The 18,572-nt window shown below is 45.6% G+C and overlaps 1 protein-coding gene across 4 annotated transcripts in view; it reads right to left on the bottom strand.

The window, feature by feature from the left end:
* Positions 1–3,416: 3,416 nt before the first annotated feature.
* The window catches only part of GARNL3 (GTPase activating Rap/RanGAP domain like 3), a 183,574-nt gene continuing 168,418 nt past the window's right edge, over positions 3,417–18,572 (bottom strand). For 3 of the 4 annotated variants that reach the window (XM_033191556.1, XM_033191547.1, XM_033191565.1), the window contains 6 exons: positions 14,133–14,240; positions 12,535–12,653; positions 10,369–10,507; positions 8,621–8,836; positions 6,662–6,788; positions 3,417–3,996 (listed from right to left, as the gene is read on the bottom strand). In XM_033191556.1, the coding sequence (XP_033047447.1) occupies positions 3,825–3,996; positions 6,662–6,788; positions 8,621–8,836; positions 10,369–10,507; positions 12,535–12,653; positions 14,133–14,240 (881 nt within the window). In that variant the 3' untranslated portion in view covers positions 3,417–3,824. The remainder of the gene's footprint in view (positions 3,997–6,661; positions 6,789–8,620; positions 8,837–10,368; positions 10,508–12,534; positions 12,654–14,132; positions 14,241–18,572) is intronic. The other variant, XM_033191570.1, reaches the window with a different exon arrangement.

The following is an 18,572-nucleotide window of genomic DNA, read 5'->3' as shown; positions in this document are numbered from 1 at the left end:
AACCAATGAGGGTAGGGGCGGGGTACCCCACGCCCTATGTGTGACAGATCTGGGCTCCACTCCCCCTCTTAAGTGTCACTCACTTCACAGTGTCCCGACATTTCTTTCTGCTCGGGATTCCTGACTCTTGAATCTTCATCGACCTGTCTCCGAATTTTGAGTTCCTTGTAGATTTTAATGCCACCTTCTCCCCGTGTGCACCCAAGTCGAATGATGAGGCACTGTTGGATCTCACCAGTTGTACCCAATTCATACCCAACACTCTGGTTGCAGGCAGCTGCGGTGGAATGCTGGTGTAATTCTGGAAAGAGCCAGAGCATGGGAGTAAGAGGCTTGGCTTGTAATCCCTCTCTGGGCCTTGTGTTTCCTCATCTCTAAGTAGGGATGACCATTATCTTCCAGGAGAGTTGTGAAGCAAGGTAATGTATATAAGACATATGAAGCCCTCAAAGGCTAACCGGTATGATGAAGAGAGTCATTTGACATACTGCAGTCACCTGATGGTTCTAGCAACCAACATTTTTCAATCCTGACCACAAGACTATCGACTATCTTTAAAGACTTAGGCAACTGCCCTTCTGTACTCCAACAGCATCTAGTGCGTGCTTGATAACTCAAGCACTAGATGTGTATTCTTTTTTTTTTTTTTTTGAGACGGAGTCTCGCTCTGTCGCCTGGGCTGGAGTGCAGTGGCCGAATCTCAGCTCACTGCAAGCTCCGCCTCCCGGGTTTATGCCATTCTCCTGCCTCAGCCTCCCGAGTAACTGGGGTTACAGGCGCCCACCACCTCGCCCGGCTAGTTTTTTGTATTTTTTTTAGTAGAGACGGGGTTTCACCATGTTAGCCAGGATGGTCTCGATCTCCTGACCTCGTGATCCGCCCGTCTCGGCCTCCCAAAGTGCTGGGATTACAGGCTTGAGCCACCGCGCCCGGCCAATGTGTATTCTTATCACAGCATTTATCACTGCTTTGTGACCCCTGTTTACTTCTGTCCTTCCCCAGTGGACATGACCTCCTCTGGAGAGGAGGCACTTGGTGTTTGCAGAGTGGATCAGTGCCTCAAACTCCCTGGGCAGATACTGCAGTTAGATGATTTTCTGTGTGACTCAGCCAGTCAGGTACACAGAAAGGATTGTGTAGGCAGAGTGCTCCTTACCCTGTGGCCGATGGCTTCCCTTCCCATGAGTGTGCAGAACTCACTTATTGGCCTTTGTAAACAAATAATGTTGCCAGAGCAGCCTCTTGCCCCCTTTTCATAGGCAAAGCACCATCAACCTGATCAGTAGGGTCCACCTTTTGCCCTCGCTACATCCCTCCTCAGACCTGTGACTCTTGTCAAATTGTGGGTAGCTCTAATGCTGCTGATTTGGAAGAATGCTCTAAAATAGTCCTTGGATTTTTTTATGCTACGCTGTGAAGCAAGAAACTTCAGGAAAAAAAAAAAAGGAAAAACACAGATACAAGTTCATAAAGCTTACAAATTAGTTGAACATGAAAAGCACCAGCCAGATCCAGCTGACACAAGGCACTTAGCCTGGCTCTGCATGGCAGACATGGGGAAAGCAAGGGCTCTGCAGTCAAAGAACTTGCAGGTTTAAACCATTGCCCCTTTTTGAGCCTGTTTCCTTATTTGAAAAGCAAGGATAATAAAACATAATTCATTAAACTGTTGGTGGGGTTGAGACACAGTGTTTTTTCCCTCTATATAGGAAAAAGGCATAAAAAACACAGAGGAAGAACGGGCATGCTAACTGCTGCAAAGAATATGAGCAGACACATGGGGTTATAAACAGCCCCATCTGGGTATACCTAAAAACCACTGGCTTCACTACTCTTGCCTTTTGCCTTCTGCCAAAGATGAACCAAGCAACCTTCCGCTTGGGCTATCATGCTGATCTGTTTGTACAAAAGACAGAGGGGAGCTCTCCCCGTAGTGTGCAAGGCCCACTAGGAGGTACAATCCAAACTTCTATAAAATCTGTCAGACCAAAGTCCTGTCAAACTCAGTTCTCCACACTCACAAAGAAGGCCTGCTGGCCGGGCGCGGTGGCTCACACCTATAATCCCAGCACTTTGGGAGTCCAAGGAAGGCGGATCACGAGGTCAGGAGTTCGAGACCAGCCTGGCCAACATGGTGAAACCCCATCTCTACCAAAATACAAAACTTAGCTGGGCGTGGTGGTGCACACCTGTAATCCCAGCTACTCAGGAGGCTGAGGCAGGAGAATCGCTGGAACCTGGGAGGCGGAGGTTGCAGTGAGCCAAGATTGTGCCATTGCACTCCAGCCTGGGCAATAGAGTGAGACTCTGTCTAAAAAAAAAAGAAAGGCCTGCAGAAGAACTCTTCTGAGCTGCTTTAACAGGGTAGGTAACAGGAATAATGTAAGTAGGAAAAGATAGAATAAAATTGAAATGGCTAGAATAAAGCCAAAGTAAAATACCTTCTTCACACAGATTAAAATATTTGCAAACAATGCTAATGAAACTGGATTTCCCCTTGGGTAGTGGCTGAGATTTCACTATTTCTTTTTTTTTTTTTTTTTTTTTTGAGAAGGAGTCTCGCTCTGTCGCCCAGGCTGGAGTGCAGTGGCCGGATCTCAGCTCACTCTAAGCTCCGCCTCCCGGGTTTACGCCATTCTCTCGCCTCAGCCTCCCGAGTAGCTGGGACTACAGGCGCCCGCCATCTCGCCCGGCTAATTTTTTGTATATTTTAGTAGAGACGGGGTTTCACCGTGTTAGCCAGGATGGTCTCGATCTCCTGACCTCGTGATCCGCCCGTCTCGGCCTCCCAAAGTGCTGGGATTACAGGCTTGAGCCACCGCGCCCGGCCCGAGATTTCACTATTTCTTTTGCACTTGGCCCAGTCCACATTTCTTTCTGCTCACACTGGAGAGGGAGCCAGGAAAGGCAGATAAACCAAATTATTATCTTCATATCATTTATGTGAAAGAGTGAAGGGGACTCAACAAGAAGGAGGGGTTTGAGAATGCTTTTTTTTTTTCTTTTCTTTCTTTTTTGTTTTTGAGACAGGGTCTCCCTCTGTTGCCCAGGCTGGAGTACAGTGGTGCGATCTTAGCTCACTGCAGCCTTGAACTCCTGGGCTCAAGTGATCCTTCCACCTTGGCCTCCCAAAACACTGGGATTACAACGAGAATACTTTTAACCACAGGGAGTAGCTGTTCTCCTGTTACAATATTGCAGAGTAACAATAAAACCACACAAAATAATCTGAAGACTTCTGACAAGCTCCTATGCCTTAATATTTTTCATGAGATACAGGGAAGAAGGAGGAGCTTCTAAGATCTAACCATTCAGCTTTTCTCAAAAGTCTACAGTCAGGAATGCAGCTGGTTCCAATCACAGTGAACTGAAACAGCAACTGGGGCCAAAGGTGCAGAAAGAAAACTTACTTATAATAAAATTAAAAAGCAATGACTTTTCTTTATAAAAGAAACACATTATGTGACATAAATCAAAACTGTAATGACAACATAATTTTCCATCTAAGTATATAAAATATGAGAAGGTTGCAGTAAATAAGAATGAATATTTTTGATTTATTCAAAGTTTCCATCTAAAACCTCAATGAAATCTACCACCTTTATTACAAGGGGACTGATGGTTCCTGAACAGAAAGAAACAAAGGTCAGGAAAGATGGCACCGGACATTGGAGAGGGGACTGGCCGAGTGTGCAGAAAGTTTGGTCCAATAGATCACTGACAGGCTAAAAGCCACATTTTGTTGAGAAATGACAGCAGAACTGTTTTAAAGAGTATAAATCTCCATAAGAAAACTAAAGATGGCAAATGAGATTTGAACTCTGTTACTTCAAGTCAATAATGTCTTCATCGGAGAAAGCCGTGAGCTGGAAGGGGCTGCTGCTGGAGACGGGGCTGCCCTCTCTGTCTGCAACATGGTCCTGGTCAGAGCTGGCTGAGTGCCCCTCAGGGTTGGCTTCGGAAGTGGAAGCACTTTCCAAGGAGCCTGATGGGATCCTAGAAGAGACAAGTCACTGTAAGAGGATCCGTGCGAGTACTGTGGAACTGGGACTATTTTTTTCTGGCAATTTCCTGCTCATCTGAGCTCATGAGCTTGGCTCCCCAAACCCTCACTGTTATGTGGTAGAGGTGGGGAAGTGCTGGAATGCCACCCCCGTCACCTCAGGGGGTTGTGAGGATTAAAGGCCGAGTGTGTGATACATGGAAGGTGTTTTTGTGAGGCATTATTTACCTACCTTTCTAAAGTGCAAATCTAGATAATGTCACCCTGCCTAAAAACCCTCCCATGGGTGCCCAGGGCCAGAGGATCAGGCTGAAACTCATAACCAAGGTTCCGGGACTGGGCCTGTGACCCCTCCAGCCTTCCAGGGCACCCCTGACTCCCTCTGTTTCCTCCAGCTTCTCAGGACTCTTCTCAGTAGCTGCATATTAATTTGACCAAAATTGGTTTTCACTTCTCAGGGAGTTAATGCATTCCACAAATACTCATTGGCCTGCAAAAGCCCACCTGGCCCAGCTGCTGCCCACTCTCGGCCTCACATGGCTCCTGGCTCCGTTCTCTATGCTCAAGTCTGTCCACTCTTCCTCCTGCCTTTTTAACTGGCCAAGCTAGGCCTGCTGCAGGGCCCTTGCCCTGAGGTTGTTGCTGTCAGAAGGGCTCTTCCCCTAGCTTCTTACCATTCATTCCAAGCCCAGCCCAATGCTACTTCCTCAAAAAGCTTTCCTTGAACTCTCTCTCAGAGTAGACCTTCTACTGCCAGCCCTGTCACTTCTTTTCCATTTCTTTATAGCACTTGTCACTATTTGAAATGATTTTATTTGATACTTGTTTACAGGTTTGCTGTCTGCTTTCCCACACTAGAATGCAAAGTCCCTGAGGCCAGGGGCCTTGTCAGGTTATGACTTATGAGAGGAGGCTCAGCCTCCCCTGATGTTTGAGACCCTCCCTGCCCCAGGTGTGGGCTGGATGGCAACCCTTGTTACACATCACCTGCCACGCTGGAATGCAGTAATTGTCTGTACCCTTGTTGGTCTTCGCCACTGGCCTGGGAACCCCTTGAAGGCACAGGTGGGGGCTTAGTCCTTTCCATATCTTAACACATTCTTGGGCGCTCCAAGAATGTATGTTGAGTGAATGAATGAAGCTTGGACATACGATCTTATCACTCTCCACACTGAAGCATGTGTGATGTTGCTTGAAGGACAACAGAGATCTTATAGGACAAATCAGTGTGACTTAACTACTATTCATTGACATGTGATGCTGAGCTGGCATTCAGATAGGCTGGACTGTGTATGTGCTACCAGTACTGCATTACTGCATAGGGAGCACCTATTTCCCTGCAGTCTTACTGTTTTTTTTTTTTTTTTTTTTTTTGAGACGGAGTTTCGCTCTGTCGCCCAGGCTGGAGTGCAGTGGCCGGATCTCAGCTCACTGCAAGCTCCGCCTCCCGGGTTCACGCCATTCTCCTGCCTCAGCCTCCCGAGTAGCTGGGACTACAGGCGCCCGCCACCTCGCCCGGCTAGTTTTTTGTATTTTTAGTAGAGACGGGGTTTCACCGTGTTAGCAAGGATGGTCTCGATCTCCTGACCTCGTGATCCGCCTGTCTCGGCCTCCCAAAGTGCTGGGATTACAGGCTTGAGCCACTGCGCCCGGCCTTTTTTTTTTTTTTTTGAGACGGGGTCTTGCTCTGTTACCCAGGCTGGAGTGCAGTGGTGTGATCATGGCTCATGGCAGCCTTGACCTCCCAGAAGGAGGTCATCTTCCCACCTTAGCCTCCCAAGTAACTGGGACTACAGGCACACACCACCAGATCCAGCTAATTTTTTTTTTTTTTTTTTGTAGAGATGGGTCTTGCCGTGTTGCCCAGGCTGGGATTGAACTCTTGGGCTCAAGTGACCTTCCCTTCTCAGCCTCCCAAAGTGTTGGGATTACAGGCATGAGCCACCATGCCTAGCAGGCATTTTTATTTTAAAAACTCTCTGTCGATCTGGTGAGAAAAAAGTCTCTCTTTATATATATTATATATATATAATATAAATATTTATATATTATATATTAAAATATAAATATATGATATATATTAAAACATAAATATATAATATATATATTAAAATATAAAAATTATATATATATATATATATATATGGAGTCTTGCTCTGTTGCCCAGGCTGCAGTGCAGTGGCATGATCTTGGCTGATGCAACCTCCGCCTCTCACGTTGAAGCGATTCTTCTGCCTCAACCTCCCAAGTAGCTGGGACCACAGGGATGTGCCACCACGCCTGGCTAATTTTTGTATTTTTAGTAGAGACGGGGTTTCACTGTGTTGGCCAGCCTAGTCTCGAACTCCTGACCTCGGGTGATCTGCCCGCCTCGGCCTCCTAAAGTGCTGGGATTAAAGGCATGAGCCACTGCACCTGGCCTGGTCTCAGTATATTTGAATGAGCATTTGACTACTGGTATATGTGTCCATTTGTCTAGATCCCTCCCTGGCAGGCCTGAGGGTCTGGGTACCCTCAGAGAGGAGCAGGCTGCTGGCCCTCTGCTGTAGCTGCCAAAGGGGCCACTAGTGGCATCATCAATCCACAGAAGGGGCCTCCTGGGCAGTGCTGTGACTCACAGGTCCACCACCCCCAGCAGGGGCCTCTCCATCTCTTTACCTGTCACTGCTAGATGACCTCACTGCCCCTGGCTTGGGGCCTCCTTGGCTTTCTTCTAACCGCTTCCGGGGTTTTGATTTGGCCTTTGGCGCTCCTTCTGACTTGGGTCCACCTTCATCCGAGAGGCCTGGATTGAGAATCATAGGTCAGAGGGTCACTACCACAGGGCTGCCAGGGAGACAGAAAAGACCCTTATTTTTTCTTGGTTGGGAACTGGTGCATTGTTGTGCTAGAGTCAGGAAGAAAGACGATAGAATATATATTTTCAAATTATTGGTTTTCGTGTTGGTAGAAGGTTTTTATTTTCTGATTATAAAGTATACACACATTGCAAAAAAAATTAGAGACTCAAAGAACCTAATGAGGAGAGATGATCTACAGTCCTACCGCTGACAACCCTGTAATTCTCCAATTCAGAGGTTCCGTTTTGCAAAAGGTCAGTGGTTTGTAAACAGTGGTGGGCAGATCAAGCTTTGATATGGAAGACTGCATTAAAAATAGCAATACGTTTATTTTGGCCGGGCGCGGTGGCTCAAGCCTGTAATCCCAGCACTTTGGGAGGCCGAGACGGGCGGATCACGAGGTCAGGAGATCGAGACCATCCTGGCTAATACGGTGAAACCCTGTCTCTACTTAAAAATACAAAAAACTAGCCGGGCGACGAGGCGGGCGCCTGTAGTCCCAGCTACTCGGGAGGCTGAGGCAGGAGAATGGCATAAACCCGGGAGGCGGAGCTTGCAGTGAGCCGAGGATCATGCCACTGCACTCCAGCCTGGGTGGCAGAGCAAGACTCCGTCTCAAAAAAAAAAAAAAAAAAAAAAGCAATACATTTATTTTAAAAACACAGTGGAAGGCACCAACTTGAAAAACCAATGGACTTTGTTAGTGTCAAGGCCTGCCCTGTCAGGTGGCCTGAATCCCCTCCTCCCAGTTGTTCAGGGAATATTACTGCAGGGCAGGGATGTGCGCAGGCCACCTGTCATGCAGATCCCAATCTAAGTTTTCAAACCAGTTTTTACTAGTTTATCATGTCACTTCCATTTTTCCTTATTTTGTTTCCACAAATCTGAACAAAAAGGTTTCTAACAGTCCAACCTTTTCACATTTATCAGGGGCTTTATGTTTCTCTGGTTTGGCCTCTCATCTTTTTTTTTTTTAAAGACAGGGTGTCTCTCTGTCACCCAGGCTGGAGTGCAGTGGTGTCACCATGGCTCCCTCTAGCCTTGACCTCCTGGACTCAGTTGATTCTCTTGCCTCAGCTTCTTGAGTAGCTGGGACTATAGGCGCATGCCACCATGGCTGACTAATTTTTTTGTATTTTTTGTAGAGATGGGGTTTCACCATTTTACCCAGGCTGGTCTTGAACTCCTGAACTCAAGTGATCTCCTTCCTCAGCCTCTCCCAAAATGCTGGGATAACAGGTGTGAACCCAGTCCCATATTTATACTGAGAGAAAATAGCTCAACACATATCTTGCATCTGTTCCATCCACAGACCTGCCCCCACTGTCTAGGGCTGGGAGAAGTAATAAGGGAACTGAACACACACGTGTAAAAACATGGTACATTTCCACTTTGGGATATACCAACATAAAATGTTGCCTGAGGACTATGGGATATAAATCCTTCTAGACACCTTTCTAGGAAATCATATATAGATTGGTACTTTTATTTTTAAAACGGTATCAGACTAGACATAGTGTTTTATAAACTGCCCATTTCCCCCCTTCACATGGCTTGGGCAGCTTTCCGCACCAATAAATGTAGATCAACAACATCACTGTTGGTGGCTACACTATAGTGTATTCCTTGGTATAGATGTATTAGAACTTACTTATAAATCCCTTCTTAAAAGGAAAGTTTCCTTTTAAACTCATTGTTTTTGAGGACAATTCATATCCAAAGATAAAACCAGCTGGTCTGTTCACAGACAGTGGAAACCAGGATTGAGAACCATTACCCAGTAGTTCCCTGCGGGTCCTGCTTGCTATTTCTTTGATCTCCATGCGAGACAGGGACAAGGAGTGCGTGACAGGAATGGCAGCGAGGCCCACACTGATGGGAGTGGGTGGGGTGATGACCTTGGAGACTAAGGGCGACTTCAGAGGTCGCTCGATGCTTCTGCCCACGAGGTTTCTAAGTGGAATCTTGTACAGATTTTTTGATTGAATTTCACCTGAAATGTGATTTCAAAAAGAACATCAGAACTTTAAGAAAAGCTCATATTATTTACAAGAGAGTAATCTCTTGTTCCTTAACATAGCATGAAGGAAGACTTTATGTCACACACTGATCTGTAATGTCCCACTGGGAGGGCTGGCCGGGAGCACTCATTTGAGGGTGCCTGATGGCTGCGCATTTTCTAAAGCATTTTCATGTGTAAATTAGGTAAAATGCACTCGTGACTGCACAGGAAAAAAGACTAGACAAGAAAAGCAAAAAGCTGCCCTGCTTGGGGAATTCTGTGCTTTATCTTAACTGTATGCCGTAAGACGAGTGATGTGGTAAGAATTTATGAAAAGTGCTGTGTTCAAAGCAATGAGGTAACCACAGCAGAGGCCTCTGGGGTTCGCAGGCAAAGCCAGATAGAGTGAAAGACTGCATGTGCTAAGGAATGTCTAGGCTTGATGACTCTATTCTTTTAGCTATCAAAACCCACTACTGTTAACAGCCCTGAAGGAAAAATAACTGCTGTTGCAAGTTGAAAACTCTATAGCCTTTAACTCCCTTCTTCCCACCGAAACTTTTTTTTTTTTTTTGAGAGAAGGTCTGGTTCTGTTGCTCAGGCTGGAGTGCAATGATGCAATCATGACTTACTGCAGTCTTGACCTCCCAGGCTCAAGCCTCCTGAGTAGCTGGGACCACAGGTGCATGCCACGACAGCCAGCTAATTTAATTTTAGTTTTTGTAGAGACAGAGTCTCACTCTGTTGCCCAGGCCAGAGTGCAGAGGTGCAATCCCGGCTCAATGCAGCCTTGACCTCCGGTGCTCAGTTGATCCTCCCACCTCAGCCTCCCAAGTAGCTGGGACTACAAGCACCCAGCTAGTTTTTGTATTTTTTTTTTTTTTTTTTAGAGACAGGGTTTTGCCATGTTGCCCAGCTGGTCTTAAACTCCTGGGCTCAAGCGATCCATCTGCCTCAGCCCACCAAAGTGCTGAGATTACATGTGTGAGCCACAGTGCCTAGCCCAGTTTGTTTGTTTATTTATTTATTTTTACAATGGAGTTTCGTTGTTATCACAAGGTTTCTTAAGAACACAACCAATGTATTCAGACTGCAAGATTTCTTTTTTTTTTTTTTTTAGACGGAGTCTCGTTGCCCAGACTGGAGTGCAGTGGCACGATCTCGGCTCACGGCAACCTCCACCTCCCAGGTTCAAGCAATTCTCCTGCCTCAGCCTCCTGAGTAGCTGGGATTACAGGCGCCTGCCACCACACCCGGCTAATTTTTGTATTTTTAGTAGAGATGGGGTTTCACCATGTTGGTCAGGCTGGTCTTGAACTCCTGGCCTCAGGTGATCCGCCCGCCTCGGCTTCCCAAAGTGCTGGGATTGTAGGCGTGAGCCACCACACTTGGCCGGTTTCTTTTTTTAATGGCTTTACATAGTAACTTCTTTAAGCAGTAATCACATGTAGATATTAGACAATGAACTAGAGAAATTAGAGTGGATTACAAATATTAATCAAACAGTAACACTTGGACTTCACCTTCCCCCAGGGAAGAAGGAAATACTGGAGTATCTCGGCCCGTAGGTGTCTGAGGAGAGTTGCCGGCACTGGCCCCCTTGGAGCTGCCTCCAGATGAGACCTCATTCACAGCTGCAGTTGCTGTGAAGTATATATCCGACTAGAAAGAAAGAGAGAGCATTACCAGGCTGCCTGGTGTTCTAGGCCTTGCATCCACTGGCCCCCCTGCCATCACTGTAAACCCTCCAACGGGTCCCCATCCTTGGAGCATGCAGAGAAGTGCGGGATGCCGGGGCAAGGGATGGAGGGAGCCTTCCGGAGGAAAGCCCAGTGTGGCTAGTTACACTTTTCCTGAGTATTCCACTCCCCGCCACTTTTCCTCATCTATTTGTTGATCCACAATAGAAAATAGTCAATGTTCCACCACACATCTTCTGCAATCACAAACACAGCACACACTTCCCTAACAGGAATCTCAGGCACCTGGAGTGTTAGAATGGGAAAGATCTTAGGGATTCGGTTAGGCCCATTTGGCAGATGGGGAAACGGATTATTCATTCACTGATCCAGCAGATACTCAGGCACACCCGTGATGCGCCGGCGCTGGTGCTGACAGCAGTGGTGTGCTGGATGTGATTTATGAGATCCAATTTTCAGGAATTTTGCAAACTGGCTGTTAAACACACATGATTAGAAATAAAATTATACAAACCTAAATAAACAAAGGCCCTAAATATCCAAATTCAACCATTCCTAATTATTTGACTGTGCTTACTATTACATCTGCTCTGGAGTTATTGACACCAACAGTGTCTGTGGGGCTTGGGGGAGAGATACTGCACCATGGGGGATAACACACATCTCCCCAACACCACCTGCAGTGGCGTCTCACTGGGAGCTTGAAATCAATCATAGAGGGACTCTTTACACCATGGAATCCAGCGAGGACTATCAGTTCCACTTTGATTTGTTGTTTTGTTGATTGTCTATACTTACAGTGATGCAGAAAGTACTAGAAATGAACAAGAAATGTGGAAGTGTGTTTAGTCTGGTACAGAAGCTGAAGTTTCATTTTAATGACTATAAGTTGTATGAGGCTGAAAAATAGTTTTATAGCAGATTACCTATCAGATTAAAATTGGAAAAAAATGAGTGGATTGAGATATAACTCCAAGTGTAAAATAATGGTTGAAATGCAACTGTAGACTGGCTATGGATATAAGAATTCAGCAAATATTAACAAAAGCATTTTGTAAGAACCAATTGGCTAAGTGGATTTTTATGATAAACAGCATTGTATATTTATTATTTGTAAATTGTAAGCTATTTACAATCAATGAATGTACACACATATAATACATACATGCACATATGTACACATATCATACATATATGCACATGTGTGCACACACGTTTTCCAGAGCACTGGGGGACGGAAGCATTGAGCACACCACTGGTGCTATGATAGTGAGTAAGAGAGCATGGCCTCTGCTCTCACAGAACCATCAGGGCAGCAGCAAAGATGAACAAATAAGCAGTCACCTACCACCAAATGTGATGGATGTCAGGACCAGGGAAGGGAACAGGGGACACAGCGGGGGAGCCAGCCCAGTCTGGCAGGGCTGGGGAGGACTTTCTGGGCCTGACTCAGGGGAGGGGACTAGAACAAGAACCCCCAGATTATGTGCCAGTGACAAAAGACATCTTGGAAGGCATCTTTGTTCCTGTATCCCTCCGTTTTGCCCTAGCTCTTGGTTATAAGGCATGGAATAATCAATTAGCCATGTTTCATAGGCTATGAATTCAAATTGAGGACAGAGGGTGGGAAAGGAAGAAAGATTGCAAGCTCTGACTTTTCTAGACTTGGACTGTTCTCCAGGGCAGCAGTGACATGAATAACTGAACCAGTCTCTGATCAGGGATATCTCTTTTCAGCTAAGTGCTCCCCAGCGGCCACCAGCACTGAATGACTATTAACAAAGCTGAGGAGTGTTCTGAAAGCCCACAGAAATCACACATGAAAACCCAACAGATCAGTCTGGTTTCAGGCTTTCCATCTCACGCTGGCATTCTGACACAGGTCTTCATCAGCCTAACTTGACAAGAGGTGGCTTCTGTGCTCACCTGAAATCCCACAGTGCTGGGGCCTGCCAAACCGCTCAGAGAGAAAATCCCAGTCCTACTCACCCTGGAGGCCACGAGCTGCAGCTGTGGCACGACTGCGGTGTGGACCAGGTTCCCGTTCACCACCAGGCGGATCTCCATGGAGTCGGTGGTGAAGGCCAGGAGATACGGGAAAGCACAGACTGCAAGGGAACGGGAGTGTCACCTCTCAGTTGCTAGCTTGGTGGCTGCGGACGGGCTGTGACTGTCTCATAGTCACGCTCACTTCTCTAGAAACTTCCATCTCTCATTCCTCTGGCTGCTTTTCTCCTTCCTTCACATGTGCATGTCACCCTGATCGTAAGGTAGCCTTGGCTCCCAAGATAGCCTCCCCTCAGTTGCCACACTCCGCCTCCCAGGAGGTGTGCACTGTCAACCTGCTTGCTGCCATTTTCCCCTATGGAAACCCCATTGCCTGATCTTCCAGTGAGGCAGCTCACTTGCCAAAGTCCTGTGGGGAGTCCCTTCTGTTGTTCAGATACCAGCCTGACATTCTCTCTGCAGGCCCAGGCCATCCTGCCTGGGACACTTCCCTTTGGTCGCTCTTCAAGGCCCAGCCCTGGAGGAGCCCTCAGTGCTCCTCACTCCTCCCCTGTGCTCCTCCCGCTGTGCGTCTGAGCAGGGGCCGCATCTTATTCCTCACTGGCCCTCACAGTGTCCCTTGGGATCAATGGGTTTGCTGAGTTATCTGTTAAGGGCTGGCCCCTCTGCTTGAAATGATTTGAATGACACACTGGCTTCCAGGTGCTGTGCCTGCCCTGGCTGCCCTGTGGCACACCTCTTTCTTCCTGGCACTTCGGTCGTTCCCTTCTTCGCGTTGGCTCTCTCTGCACTCTTTCCATGGATGAGCTCATCTGTTCTCCTGGCTTTCTTGATGACTCTGCCAATCACATCTATTCCGCTGGCCATGACTTTCAAGCCCCTCCAGCAACGTGGTTCAAAACCTCCCTTTCCTGTCTACCAGATCTAATCTGTCATCAAGTCTGACTGGTTCTCCCAGGACCTTAGATCGGTCCCTCTGCCCTCCTCTCAAAATACTGTCCTGTGGACCTGTTAACACATAGTTTTATTGTGAGGACAAAAGAATGAACTGGAACATTCTTGGCTCTTATCTGACTCCCAAAAGGCAATGGCCAGTTGTGAATCTTGAATTACAAACACAAGGCATCACTGCTCACGTCCTGACATTTTAGTGGCAGGCAGGCACCTGAGTTTCTATGAAACATATACCAAAGGCGCTAAAAGCAGTGTGCTTCTCCCTGAGGTCAGTCAGCATTTTGAGGCTGGAGACCCTGCATTTTAGAAAAAGGAAAGTGAGGCCCAGAAATGAACTGAGGTGCTGAAACGATAACCAAGTACTGAAAAATGACATTTAATTGCTCTCAAATGCATACATGCTCAGGCACTGAGAGAAACTAGGAGGAACAGTAGAAGACAATAGTCCCAAAAGGGGAACAGAAAGCAAAAAAAATGAAAAAGAAGAGCGCTCTGAATACTAATCATACGCATGTAATTTATGGCAATTTCGCAGTAAGCCAGTGATTTGCTTACATGGGATTTGCTTACAACAGTTCAGACATATCTATGAAGGGGGAAAGCGTTATGATAAGGATATTTCTTACCAATTGCACAGGGAGCCTGGTTCCAACAGAACTGGAAATCTGACGCAGAGGGTTGAACCAAAAAAGAGCCACCATTAAAGGGGCAAACCTTTTTATAGATGCAACTGTCTGCAATGAAAACAACAGCAAATCATTTTTGTTAGAGACAACACTTAGATGACTGTAATTAAATAAATGAAAAACAGGCAACAATAATAGTATCCTATCTGCTAGTTCTTTATAAATAGCCAGTATGAATACCGCCAAGATGCTGGATACTTAGGGTCAAAGGCCTAAGTATCTGAGCCATCTGAGCCAGAATAATATTACTACTACAAGTAATAAGAGCTGCTGTTCTGGGAGAATTTACTATGTGCCAGGCACTGAGCTTTAAAGCCATTATCCCATTTAATCTGTAGAAAGTAGAAAGATTATCCCATTTAATCTTCACAAAGTAGATACCATTATTACACTCACTTTACAGATGAGAAAATTGAGGTTAGGAGAGGCGAAGTAGTTTGTTCAAAGTCTCACAAGTACTGTGTGGGGGAAGCAGGGTTTGGACACAGATCTGCGTGACTGCAGAGCCCGTGTGCTTCATGCCTGTGCCCTACTGTCTCCCACACTCGTGAACGGTCAAGAAAGGACACCTGACGGCAGCCCCTGGGTGGAGAATGCCCTCCTGCAAGGCGGATCACACCTTGAGCCTCATTCAGGACAAGGGTGGTGGGAGCCAGATACCCCCCGCAAACATTTTATTATTATTCAAGAGGACTTGAAGCCACACGCTTGTATCCTCTTGCTGAACCTCAACCAGTACTAGATTAAGACAAGGTTCATTCAAGTACATTGTTCCTGGCCTGCTGCAAGCTCTAAACACAAGTCCATGGGGTTCAGACCCTCTTAAAGTGAGAAACAAAGGCCCCATTTATTACAGAAGTTCATCACGTTTTAAAAAATTTAAATTAAAAAAAAATTTTTTTTTAGAGACAGAGTCTTGTTCTGTCACACAGGCTGGAGTGCAGTGGCGTGATTACAGCTGATCGCAGCCTTCCCATCCCAGGCTAAAGTGAGCCTCCTACTTTAAATCCCCCAGTAGCTGGGACTACAGGTGCACACTGGCACGTCCAGCTATTTTTTTTTTTTTTTTCAGTAGAGACAAGGTCTTGCTATGTTGCCTAGGCTGGTCCAACTCCTGAGTTCAAGCAATCCTCTCGCCTCGGCCTCCCAAACCATCATGTTTTTGCCATGCATTTCTTTCTCAATGAAAGACTGAGTTGTTATTATTATTATTATTATTATTATTATTTTTGAGATGGAGTCTTGCTCTGTCGCCCGGACTTGAGTGCAGTGTCTAGATCTCAGCTCACTGCAACCTCCGCCTCCCAGGTTCAAGTGATTCTCCTACCTCAGCCTCCCAAGTAGCTGGGATTACAGGCACCCACCACCATGCCCAGCTAGTTTTTGCATTTTTAGTAGAGGCAGGGTTTATCCATTTGGCCAGGCTGATGTTGAACTCCTGAACCCTCAAGTGATCCACCCGCCTTGGCCTCCCAAAGTGCTGGGATTACAGGCGTGAGCCACCATGTCCGGCCTGAATTTTTATTAACATCATGAAGAATGGATGTTAACAAATATCTGATTGTTAATTATTGACACACAACAACAGGGATGACTCACAGACATAATACTGAGTAAAAAAAAAGAAAAGCTAGATATTTGAGTACATACTGTATAATTTCATTAGTTTAAATGTTTAGAGCTGTCTACAGAGGGTAGAGGTAAAGATGGTAGTGTTACTCTGAGAAGATAATGACATGTAAGAACAATATCTTGGATTCTGCTAATGCATTTTAGTTCACAAAGTGAACTAAAATGTAGAATCACATTTCTAATTTCCAAAAAAAAAGGAAGAAAACATGATATAATTAGCAACTTGATGAGTCAGCAGATATAGTGTTTTGTTGCAATTGGGTCTTGGCTGCATTAGTATGTTTACTGTTTGAAAAATAATGAAACCCAGTCGGGCGCGGTGGCTCACGCCGGTAATCCCAGCACTTTGGGAGGCCGAGGCGGGCAGATCATGAGGTCAGGAGATGGAGACCATCCTGGCTAACACGGTGAAACCCCGTCTCTACTAAAAATACAAAAAACTAGCCGGGTGAGGTGGTGGGCACCTGTAGTCCCAGCTACTCGGGAGGCTGAGGCAGGAGAATGGCATGAACCTGGGAGGCAGAGCTTGCAGTGAGCCGAGATCATGCCACTGAACTCCAGCCTGGGCGATAGAGCAAGACTCTGTCTCAAAAAAAAAAAAAAAGAAAAATAATGAAACCTATTTTAAATTATTAAAAATAACAGCTTTACTGAGATCATTTATAGACCACAAAATTCATCCATTAAAAATGCACAATTCGGGTGGGTGTGGTGGCTCTCACCTGTAATCCCAGCACTTTGAGAGGCTGAGGTGGGCAGATCATGAGGTCAGGAGATCGAGACCATCCTGGCCAACATGGTGAAACCCTGTCTCTACTAAAAATACAAAAATTAGCTGGGCACGGTGGCATGTGCCTTTAATCCCAGCTACTCAGGAGGCTGAGGCAGAAGAATTGCTTGAACCCGGGAGGTGGAGGTTGCGGTGAGCTGAGATCGCGCCACTGCACTCCAGCCTGGCGACAAAGCTAGACTCTGTCTTAAAAAAATACAATAAAAATAAAATAAAATGTACAATTCAGTGAATTTTAGTATATTTACAGAGTTGTCCAACATCACCATGATCTAATTTTAGAACTCTCATCACCCTAAAATGAAACCTCACTCCCCATTTCTTCCCCTAGTCCTGGTCAATCAACCACTTATTTGCTTCTGTATCTGTGGATCTGCCTTTTCCGGACATTTCATATAAATGGCATCATGCAACATGTGGCCTTTTGTGTCTGGCTTCTTGCACTGAGCACGATGTTTTTGAGGCTCATCTATGTGTCAGTGCATCATTCCTTTTTATGGCCAAATAATATTCCACTGTATGAATAGCCTACATTTTGTTGATCTACTTACCATTTGATGGGCATTTAGGTTGTTTCTACTTTTTTGCTATTGTTAATGAAGATGCTATGAACATTCCTGTACAAGTCTGTGTGGATATATGTTCATTTCTCTTGTATAGATTGCTGGTTTTATGTAAGTCACATGATTTTATTTTATTCAGAATGTTATTTACTGTTAAATACTTTGTATCTATATCTACATCTTCATGAGCTTTGTTATTTTTTTCTGTGTTTTGCTGTAGAATATTTGAGGAAAAATGAAAAACATAAAGAAGAAAATTTTAAGGCCGGGCGCGGTGGCTCAAGCCTGTAATCCCAGCACTTTGGGAGGCCAACACGGGTGGATCACGAGGTCAGGAGATCAAGACCATCCTGGCTAACACGGTGAAACCCCGTCTCTACTAAAAAAATACAAAAAAAAACTAGCCGGGCGAGGTGGTGGGCGCCTGTAGTCCCAGCTACTGGGGAGGCTGAGGCAGGAGAATGGCGTGAACCCGGGAGGCGGAGCTTGCAGTGAGCTGAGATCCGGCCACTGCACTCCAGCCTGGGCGGCAGAGCAAGACTCCGTCTCAAAAAAAAAAAAAAAAAAAAAAAGAAGAAAATTTTAAAAATCATCTGCAACCCTATGTCCCAGAGAGAAATACTGATATATATATATATATATATATATATATATTTTTTTTTTTTTTTTTTTTTTTTTTTTTTTTTGAGACAGAGTCTTGCTCTATCACCCAGGCTGGAGTGCAGTGGCGCAATTTTGGCTTACTGCAGCCTATGCCTCTTGGGTGTCTGCCTCTTGGGTTCAAGCGATTCTCCTGCTTCAGCCTCCTGACCAGCTGGCCAACATGGTGAAACCTCATCTCTACCAAAAACAAAAAAATTAGCTAGGCGTGGCGCGCCTAGCTAATTTGTTTTTGGTAGAGATGAGGTTTCACCATGTTGGCCAGCTGGTCTCGAACTCCTGACCTCAAGTGATCCACCCGCCTTGGCCTCCCAAAGTGCTGGGATTACAAGTGTGAGCCATCGCGCCCGGCCAGTACTGATAGCATTTTGGTACTTCTCCTTCAAGTATTTTTATTAAGAATGAATAAGCAAGAGAAATGTTACAAAGAAAAACAGAATTGAACTTCAAAATATAATTTGCTTTCTTCACTATATTGTATATTTTCTTCTATGCATTTTTCAATAACATAAGTTTAACTCACTGTATGGCATTTCAGTATTTGAATGTAACAAAATATCTTTACCAGTTTCCTCCTGTTTCCATTTAGTTTCCAAAGCTTTCTGCTTTATAAATGATGCTGTAACAGACAATCAAGAACTCATTATTCACAGTTTGCCGATTATACCTTTAAATAATTGCCTGTGAGTACACAGGCTGTGTCCATTTAATATCACATCCTGCCAACTTCTTCCC

Source organism: Trachypithecus francoisi, unplaced genomic scaffold (assembly GCF_009764315.1).
Source record: "Trachypithecus francoisi isolate TF-2019V2 unplaced genomic scaffold, Tfra_2.0 Contig01585, whole genome shotgun sequence".
Taxonomy (NCBI): Eukaryota; Metazoa; Chordata; class Mammalia; order Primates; family Cercopithecidae; genus Trachypithecus; species Trachypithecus francoisi.
Note: the sequence above shows the minus strand (reverse complement) of the source record. Positions and strands in the feature narration are given on the sequence as shown.